A 9,696-nucleotide genomic window follows, 5' to 3' on the forward strand; every position below is an offset into this window, starting at 1 on the left:
GCAGCCGTCGATAGATGTCGATAACTCGAGAGAGATCGCAGTGTCTGCGAGCCTCCATCGGACTTGATCCAAAGGTGCCCTGCTCGATCTGCTTGCGTGCTCGTCTCTCTGGCGAGTCAGGGAACAGAAGCCAGCCTGGGGATAACGTCACTCTGCAGTGGCTGGGACTGTATGCATGCATGCATGTCTGTATATAGTGCATATGTGGTATTTTTGGGGGCTTTTTGATATGTATAATTGAGTGTTTCTGCTCAGGGGAACACGACGTGCATGCGTGTTTATGTATGCACATTGCCCGTACTCTGAAGTTCAAGCAGGAGTCATGTCAGGATATGTCGACATGCATGCTGGCTATACGTCGCATGTTATGCATTGTCATGATCCCGGATTTATTCATAGCCGCGATCTCCTCGGTGCAGCCAGCCAGCCAGCCAGCCAGCCAGGCCCCCTGAGCGTAGTTAACTAGCTGGTGATAGACACAAAGACAAGACAAGGACAAGACCAGACGAGACAAGATAGCCATCGGCCTCGCCAGCAGCATCAACGGTCTTGCTCCGACGAGATCGATAGGGCCGACGATTAAGCGCAGCCCTGGACGTCCTGCTGATGCTCTAGTCGAGTAGTGACCGCCGCCTTTTCCCACTTCCCGCGTTCCCCCTTTACGAAACTGATGCCTGATCCGACCGGCGGACCGGGGGGGGAGGGGGGGGGCAGAGAAGCTCGTTTCATCCACCCACCTGGATTAATGATCGCGTTCGTGGCCTCCCTTTCAGCCGGCCAGCGAGCGAGCCCATGCGAACAGCTCGGTTGGGCTGTCCTGACTGCATGTAGCGCCGGAGCTTCCATGCAGGCCGGCCGCTGCAGCGGGAGAACAGTTATAACGCTGAGATATCAAAAAGCGAACGCCCAAAGGAAAAAAAAGAAGACGACAGCCGTCTACTCCGTATAGACAGCAGTGAAACAGCGCATCAGTAGCCTGTCAAACCGCGTACACTGCCGGCTGCCAACTTGTTGGCCATGCCCTGCCAACCCCATCGCGACAGTGGCAACGCTGTATGTATGTATGTAACTAGTCGCAACGGGGCGCTGACAAGCCAACACATGCATCGACAGGGCCGGCAGCGCAACCAGCCTGCTGCTGCTGCTGCTGCTGCATAACATCGCAATCCCCGAGTCAGTGGGCCAAAAAGAAAGCAAGCCAAACCAGTTCGTGGACCCCCCTTTAGCACGGCTGCTGGGCACGATTTGAGCCCTGCCGGGACCCATCTCCAAATTTGTGATCGAGGAGGGCCGATCGAAGCTGGCTCGACGGCGTATATTTGTCACTACTATATGTTATCGGCATCACTCACTACCAGAGCTACATGGCATGCCCCTTTCGGACATGGGCGTTCAGGATCAGGCCCGGATCGGCTCAGCCGTGGCATACGAGTGCCATAGACATGCAGATGATACATTCCATCCATCAGCAAAGCAGCCATACATGAGACTGACCAGTCTAGCTAGCCAGCCAGGCGCCTGCAAGCCAACACAAAAAGGAACCAAAATATACAACTATAAAAAATGAATAATACAGCTGCCTAGCTAGCCATCTTGCTCGTCTGTCCATCGGACCAGGCGTCGTGACTCAGTCTCTCGTCCGCTAGTTATCGATGGAGCCTCGCTTTGCGGCCTACAAAACATCCACAACGGCGGCCTTATATTCTTCTTCTGCCCTGATTGTGGGTTCTTCTGGATTTCTTCTTCCTCCCCCTTGCTGCCCGGCTAGACGCTTCCACGAGCCACGTCTTCCGTTTGTTCCATCTCGAAATCTGAAGTTGAAACAGAAAGTGCCCTTTAATTCCGCGGTGGTTTGACCCTGGGCCCTTTTTTCCTTTCCTTTCTTCTTCTTCTTCTTCTTTTTTTTTTTATTTTGGCTTTTGGCTTTTGGGCTCCCTGTCGTTGCTTTTTCCTGGCAGTGGAAGAGTGTGGCTCAGCTTGCCGTCTCGTCCTGGGTCGTCCGTCTTTCTTTTTTGCAAGCTGCAACTTTGGGCTGGCTGCCTTTTTGCAAAATTGGCTGAACCGAAGCCTGGCCGCCTGAATACAGCCAGCTGGGCGAGAGAGAAAAAGCAACGAAAGGGACAGAAAATCATCCCTACAGCGCACGGTGGAGGGAGTGCAGAAGTCTCCCCTGGTATTGCTTTTTCCGCAGCTTTTCATCCTCCGGCTCGGAGAAGGCTTTTTTTTGATATATAACCATCTTCTTGTCCCTTCGCTCTGGACTCTCTTCCCTCCTCTCTCTGCTTTTTCCTACAACACTCACACATTCACACAGAAGAGAAAGAAGCCTTGAGATCACCCTTTACGCCGGCCGTACATAGGAACAAGCATCTTCACTCTTTGCAACTCCCTGCATAACAACAACGCCTACCAACAGCCCTCCGGCGTGCTCCGGCAATACAGGCAACCGTCAAAATTGAACACAGTCACCGCCATGTCTTCTTCAGCAGTCCCTCGCCAGGCACCTGGCACCTCTACAGCCACATTGTCCACTCCCGGATCTACATATGCTACCTTTGATGCAGTCCGATGCTCCAGATGCCAGCTCTCCCTGAGCTCACCCGGTTCTAAGTCAGTCCAATTCGGTGTCAACTGTTACTACTGCAACCGGTGTGCCAGTATGGTCGGGTTCATACGATGAAAACGAAAACAAGAAGCAGTAAATCAGACCAGGCCACAAATGAGATAACGATGCCCTTCCTTACATGAAAAAAGGATACCAGGCTACAACATCACGGCAATTCCACAATGTCACGGACGGAGCCTTTCAGGATGCGACCACATTCACACACCGTACCAAATTACCTACGATGGTACTCACAGGAGATACAGGCATTCTCCTTCGCACAGATAGCATTTGACCAACTCCCGAGTCATACTTGCTACTGTCTGCAAATCGACGAGTCAGCCATCTAGTAACCTTTTGACTTCCTACCAGAGGGGAGAAAAAAAAAACTTCAACAACCACAAATACATACGTGGAGAAAAGCGGCTCCACGCCACGTTCTCAAGCTCTCGAGCAGAGGAGGGAAAAAAGGCGAACCGGGCAATCAACCAGCCAACCAGCCAACCAACTGTCACCACACCATCACCTCACCCATCTTTTCCTTCTCTCCCGCCCCTTTCAAAACAGGCTTGAAACGGCTTCTAGCTTCTCTGGAAAACAAAATTAAGAAGGGATCAGTTGCCGCCCGACCCACAGTCCATCAATCATACTGTCCTCTTGTGGAGCCCTCGAGCCAGACACAACGGCGCTTTCGCCTCTTTCCCCCTCCCCCCTATTCTTGTCCTCCCCTTTCCCTTCCAGTCCCCCCCCTCACCCCACCAATATTCTCCTATTCAACCATGTGTATTATCTAGATATATCACCAATAATAACCCCCTGGGTCTTCATTTATCCTTGTGGCCGAGCTGCTGGCAGCTTGGCGTCTCTCCTTTTATACTTCTTTGCTACCTGCTAGTTCATCGCATTTTAAGTTAGCATTTAATCTACTTATTTAATTTCCAACATCATATTCGAGTCTCATATCTCATTTTCTGTGCCGTCCAGAGCAATAGTACCGGTCATTACGGGGGACGCTTGGACATGAAGCCCCAGTTGCCTGAGCTGTATCCACGGTAGGGAGAGAAGGTTACCTTCATGGCCATTGACCTCTTCGAGGCTAGCCGCCAGGATAGACTGGTCTGGCTCTGGCGACCTTGACCCAACCCTGGTTGGATCTGTCTTGTCTAGATGTGTCGGAAACTCTGAAGCCAGATTATATAATATGGGAATCTTTTCCGCTTTGCCTTTCAAAAGCCGCTCGATGTAACTATGTAACTAACTTGCTACCACAGATGTCCTCGCCCCTCGCGGCTGGTGAGTACAAGCCACACTGATCGTCACCACTTGCTCGAGCTTGTTCGTTATTTGCCTCCGCTCCTTTTTGCTTGTGGCTGTCTGTGTCTGCTACCTTGTTCAGCTCACCGGCTACCGGCTAGCTCGCTCTGGACCTTTTGCTTGCTTTGCTTCAACGGCAACTGCTTACCCGGCCTATGTAAAAGTTGCCATTGGGAAATTCAACTCGCATTTATTCTGCAGAGGTGTGAGATCAGCCCAGAGAGTTAGCTGTCTCTTCCCCGCTCCTCATCTACAACCTGCTTGTAGATGGTCACATTCGAGTCCAATTACTCGGTATGCCTAGAAGGAATTGAGATTGATCGGCATTATTGAATTAGATCCAGACACCTTGATATCACTCCATGGATACCAGCCAATATGTAACCGGATCTTGTAGGGTTATTCGTCATCAAGCTCGACATCCAAGCATTTACCATGCCTGTATCAGGTGGGAAGAACTATCTTGGCCCGATGCTGGGGCACCATGTGTGGAGTAGCAGCAGCTTGCAGTGATCCTTGAATGTTCCCACGTACATTTTCCATGTCTGACAACTGATTCGGGATGGGGAAAATATTGATCTCCCTATTGGGTCTTTGCCTTTCAGTCAAACATTCTGTCAATAACATAGTCCTTGTCCTGTAGTTACGGGATAGGCCACTTCTTTTCACATCCTGAAGAGGTTGGGCACATATGGGAAAAGAACGTGAAACCATGCTTTGGTATCAGGAGTTATATGGTATTCATGTTTCTCCTCAGAATACTTAAGAGATACGAAACCGCTTCTCCACCGGCTTTCCCGGGCCGTAAGCTACCTGGACCTCCTTCTTGTTATCGTGCATAAGAGAATGCCGCTGCCCCGGATATGGGGGTTATGCTTTCACACTTCATGATCACGGCATGCCGGGCGTTTCCATTGCCGAGCATGCAACTATTATCGCCATCTATCGGTCTTGTCTCCTTTCCTTTCGCCGTCTCAACCGCTGTCTGCATCGTTCGTCGTTGTCATCTATACTAAATGCATCCCTCCAAAGAGCCTCACTGGGGCATGAGGCTCTCTGATTGGTTCATCTTGCCCGAATTAACTCCACATAACGTGACTAGGATAAACCAACACATACATGTGCTGACTAATGAAGACTCCCCCTTTTCCTCACAAATCTTCAACGGCTTCCGGCTCGATGCTCGTTACGTCCCTTCTATGCAAGCAGTCCTGATATTGTTATAGACGGGAAAGATAGACGTCGCCGGACAGCTACCCAGTGAAGAGGAGGCTCATGTCTCATCAGGCATTTTACCGGCAAGCTCGTGAGTTAGAACGATTTATTTATTGAAGCCATTGCTCCCTGCAAGGCACAAAAAACCTGACAACTGAAAAAAATAGAGACCAAACGCCATGCTTCCAAAGAAATGATGATAACCCTGCGGATAGAAGAGAAAAAAACACAATTCATGAGCAGCAAGGGTCGATGATCTGCATAAACAAAATGAAGAACAGGCTCGCCAAGTGGATGATGGTATTGGGGGTATGGGGAATGGAATCATGATAACGGCAGCAAAGCATGCAAATATGACTGGAAACAACAAAATCAGCCTGAGAAACGGGAAAATCAGCTCGGGATGGTGAAACGAAGTCAGTCTCTTCGTATCGTATACCCTATAAAGTATGTTCCACCGGTACGTTCCAAAGGTCTCTTATCCGGTTACACTACTGTTGCGGGAATTGTGGACTCCAGCCGGACGGCTTAATCTTGGGTCGGTCCTTTCTTTACCTTTAAACCAGCGCAATCACATCGGTATGGGGTCGGTCCTTTATTCTCCACTGAATATTTTGTCGTATTGTTTTGGAAATGAAGAGGAGTAGAAGAGAAACGAAAAATGGGCGATCACAGGTGCAGTGCAAGCGTGCGCTGGGAGAGCTCATCTACTTGAACAAGTCAGTATATTATCTTCGGATGTCTTCCGTTTTCCCCGTTACTTGGGACTTCTGGTATAATTGGAAGGAGATCGAGTTATATAACACATATCAAGCCTGTTTCATCATGGATCGTATGCGGTGATGTTGGCATTGACTCACCTTTCTCGACGCCTGTGACCGGAGACTTGGTTCCGACACAGGAGCCATTAACGACTAATGGCTCCGTGCTATTCTTGCGAGAGCTGCTGCTGCTGCTCTTTTCGCTTTTAGTCTCTGCTTCGTCAGCAGTCGAAGTTGGTGTCACTGCAACCAGCGAGGGTGATGGCGATTCTGTTGCCGACTGCTGGGCTTCCTTCGTCGGAGTTCCAGGAGTCGTTGCCATTGTCGACTGAGGCATACCATTTGCCCCCTGCCTCGCTGTCTCCCCTGGTGCTGAGGCTGTCGGAACCGCACCGGGACGCTCAGACGCAGCGGCAGTCGACATCGCATGCTTTACGACGCCGTTTCTGCTGGGGCTGTTGTTGTATCCATGGCCATACCCATTACCATTGCCATGGGCCGTTCCAAGACTTCCGCCACGCTCCCTATCGAAACGAACTCTTATCCGCGACCCCCTGAACATGGAGTTATCAAACAGCGCAATGGCTCGTTTTGCTTCCTCCTTGTTCCGGAAAACCACTATGGCACAGGTCCGCGTGCTGCCGCCGATCTTTCGGTCAAATACATCGCATCGTTCAATGATCCCTGAGGTACGGAGATATTCCTTCAGGAGCTGTGGGGTTGTTTCATGGCTGAGATTATGAATGAAGATGTTTCGTGATATTGGTGTGCAATACTCGTGGTTCATGCCCGATGCGACCCCAACGCTAGGGCCAGATAGACTGTGTCGGTGAGGAAAGAAACCGGGGTAGGCTTGGATGCAGTTGTTCGTCATGTATCGCGGCTGTCCGAATTGATATGAATCGAACGATGGCGGATAGAATGCTGGATGAGGTACGAAGAAAGCGTTCTCGCCGGGAAAGACCAGGGGGACATGGTACCCGACTGAGTCTGGGAATTGAACATACGGTGGATGGCAAGCGCCTGGCAAGGGCGCCATGAATGGGGGGTGCTGGTGGTCTGGCGGTTGAGCAAATGTAGGCGATGCCGGCATACTGCTTCTCCGGTAGCCCATTGTTAGCTCAAACCTCCCTCTCTACATTTATCTATGTCTTCAATGACGTGGCTTCACTTACTCCTGGTTTGGAACGCATGCTGGACTGGCTCCCATTGGAGCTGAAGTGACTGGGGGAGCAGAGAATCCCGAGGCATATGGCATTCCACTAAGAGATGGACTTTTTGTCGGCCCTGCTATCGGTTTTGTCGGCTCGCTAGCCAGTGAGAGAGTCACTGTGAGACTATGTCCGTTCCATCCGTTTGTCGACAGTCGATCTACGGAGCTCCAGTCAGCACGAGCAAGACAGAACACCCTTACCCTTGACATAGGGATAATAAAAGGATTATCCCCCAAAACGTACTATATGTGCGCCATGCCTCGTCCTCGTTCTTCACTATAATCTGACCTAGGCCTGTCGGATGGCCGTGACAATCATTATATACCACCGCTTGGCGGATATGCAATGCAGTCTGGCGAACAAAGTCCTTCAACTCCTGCCACCGGCACTGTGGTGGAATCTGCCCCACACGATATCATTTATTAGCTGCATGTTCAGACACAGCTACAAGCATATATTTCCGGGGAGTATCATATCTTCAATATGAGGGACGAGACTCACCCCTTGGAGGAAGACGACATATTCGTCCTCCATCGATCGAGGATTCCGATCTTTTCCATCTTTCTGTCGTGGAGAAATAGGCATCACCCCGTTGGATTTCATCTTTCGTCAGGACTATGTAACACCGTCTCTCCAGTCTTCCGAGACACGGGGTTCAACCACTCGAGGATGATTTGGCGTATAGGCTCGAAGTGCTTCAAAACGGACGTGACGAAGGCAGGGTCTGATTCCTGCAACTCGGGCTAGCGATACTCTTCGGTCTCCCCAAACTCGGCCACCCGTCTTCTGCCTGCTACTCGCTCACTTAAGCCCAAATCCTTCTTCTGGGGGCAGATAGCTCAAGCGTACCAAGCCGTGGCCGTTTCCGGTGGTATGGATGCGCGAGCTAGAACAAAGAGGTTGAATTTATGCGGGGGATCGCACGTCGTTTCCCCTGCCACATATATCCTCTTATCACGAGGGTTCTTTGCTTCTTTCTAGAAGAACAAGAAGGGATGGGGGGAACTTTTGGTCTAGAGAAACAAAAAATAGGACTGGCCTGGGCTGATGTGAGTGTTGTTGTTGGTGTCGATGTCGATCAAGTGTACGCAACCTACTTCCGAGAACCGGACAACCAACAGACAAGACAGACAGGCCTTCAAGAGCAGAGGCACTGCGCGAGAGATTGCGAGAGGGGTTGAGTGGCTCGGGATTCCAGGGAGGCTAGGTTTAAATCTTCCTGGTTTTTTTGTTTTTCTGTGTTCAAAGGTCGTACTAGATCACCAGGAAGGGCCAGCGAAGTGGGTATAATATGTGTATATATAAAAAGATAGTTAATCCAGAATGGATGAAGAGGTTGATTAAGCACAGCCTGTTGCGCTGGCAGCTGCAGCGAGCGATATATAAAGGCAAAAGGAGAGGAAATAAGGCTAGGTATCAAATGTATATATTGAATGCCAGGCAGGGTCAAGTCATCCGGCGGAAGTGTAAGTGAACGAGAGTTATTAAAGAGACTCTGGCCGGCTCTTGTTCAAAGCAGCGAGCTAAGCTAATCTGCAAGGTCAAAGAATTGAAGAGAGAAAGTGAAGAAGGAGAGGAAAGAAGAAGAAGGAGAAGAAGAAGAAGAAGAGATACGGATATTATTAAGACGGGGGTGCTGACTCCATGGGGCAGCAGAGAGAAGGGGAATCGTGAGCTGTACAAATAACCATTAAGTAGTCCACAAGCATTAAGATGGTAAAAGGAAAAAAAAAAAAAAAAAGAAAGATGGCCGGGATGTTCAAGAACTGGGGACAACGATGAAGATGAAAAGAAAATTGATTTAAAAATTAAAAATTCAAATATAGAAAGGGACAGGTAGATGGGGTGAAGGAAGGCCGTAGCTTAAAAAAAAAAAAAAAAAAAAGAAAGTACGCCCTCAAGTATGTACGTACGGAGTTTGTATATGCAAGTCTTCTTCTGCGCATGTAACAAGACCGAGAGATGTAATATTACCCCCATAACATAACATAACGAGCCCTCTGGCCCTTTCTCTCTCTTAATTCTCAGCTCTGTATGGGCGAAAGGAGTAAGGATTAGTCGCATGCTTAGATTTGATGGCGCTGTCAGGTTCGAAAGCGACCAAAATAGGGCCTTGCTATAAAACTATTAATTCATCCCTGTGTAGCCCACCAACTGGGCTGGAATCAAAGTTATTGGATGGGAAGAGCGGGAGATTGGACAGAGTTGGCTGCTTGTCTTTTCTTTTCCTCCATCTAATGCTCTGTTTTATTCCTTTTTCTCCAGTTTACTCTTCCTGAACGAAAGATTACCGTGCTGTGCTGTTATTACCATAGGTTAGTTAGTTACGAGCCCAGCTGATTTTTACGGCAAAGCATAGTTACAGACAAGAGATATATTGACTAACTCACTAAATACCATGGAGCAGGAAGATGGGCGGGCGGCGGCGCCCTTTTTTTCGGGCCTTTTCTTTTCTTTTCTTCTTCCCATCTTTCCTGCATTCCATTTGGACATGCTTGCTTTTTCCCCTTTTCGTTTCTTTTCTTTTTCCCTGGTTTCTCTCTGGTCGCCTCTGTGCCTCTCTCTCTCTCTCTCTCGCTCAAATCTC

At 49.5% G+C, this 9,696-nt stretch overlaps 3 protein-coding genes across 3 annotated transcripts; 1 reads left to right on the forward strand and 2 right to left on the reverse strand.

Annotated features, from left to right (window-relative positions):
* Nucleotides 1-2,086: 2,086 nt before the first annotated feature.
* Nucleotides 2,087-2,332, forward strand: TRV_06919 (uncharacterized protein; the record flags this gene model as incomplete). Its single annotated transcript, XM_003019008.1, has 1 exon — nucleotides 2,087-2,332. A coding segment is annotated over one exon (246 nt), but the record flags the coding sequence as incomplete, so codon positions are not given.
* A 3,597-nt stretch (nucleotides 2,333-5,929) lies between these two features.
* On the reverse strand, nucleotides 5,930-7,009 carry TRV_06920 (RNA binding protein; the record flags this gene model as incomplete). The annotated part of the gene is made up of 1 exon (XM_003019009.1): nucleotides 5,930-7,009. One exon carries the CDS (start codon nucleotides 7,007-7,009, stop codon nucleotides 5,930-5,932), a length of 1,080 nt encoding a protein of 359 aa, XP_003019055.1.
* Nucleotides 7,010-8,637: 1,628 nt separating this feature from the next.
* On the reverse strand, nucleotides 8,638-8,784 carry TRV_06921 (uncharacterized protein; the record flags this gene model as incomplete). The annotated part of the gene is made up of 1 exon (XM_003019010.1): nucleotides 8,638-8,784. A coding segment is annotated over one exon (147 nt), but the record flags the coding sequence as incomplete, so codon positions are not given.
* Between the last annotated feature and the right edge of the window lie 912 nt (nucleotides 8,785-9,696).

This window comes from Trichophyton verrucosum, assembly GCF_000151505.1.
Source record: "Trichophyton verrucosum HKI 0517 chromosome Unknown contig00841_1.f1.exp, whole genome shotgun sequence".
NCBI lineage: Eukaryota > Fungi > Ascomycota > Eurotiomycetes > Onygenales > Arthrodermataceae > Trichophyton > Trichophyton verrucosum.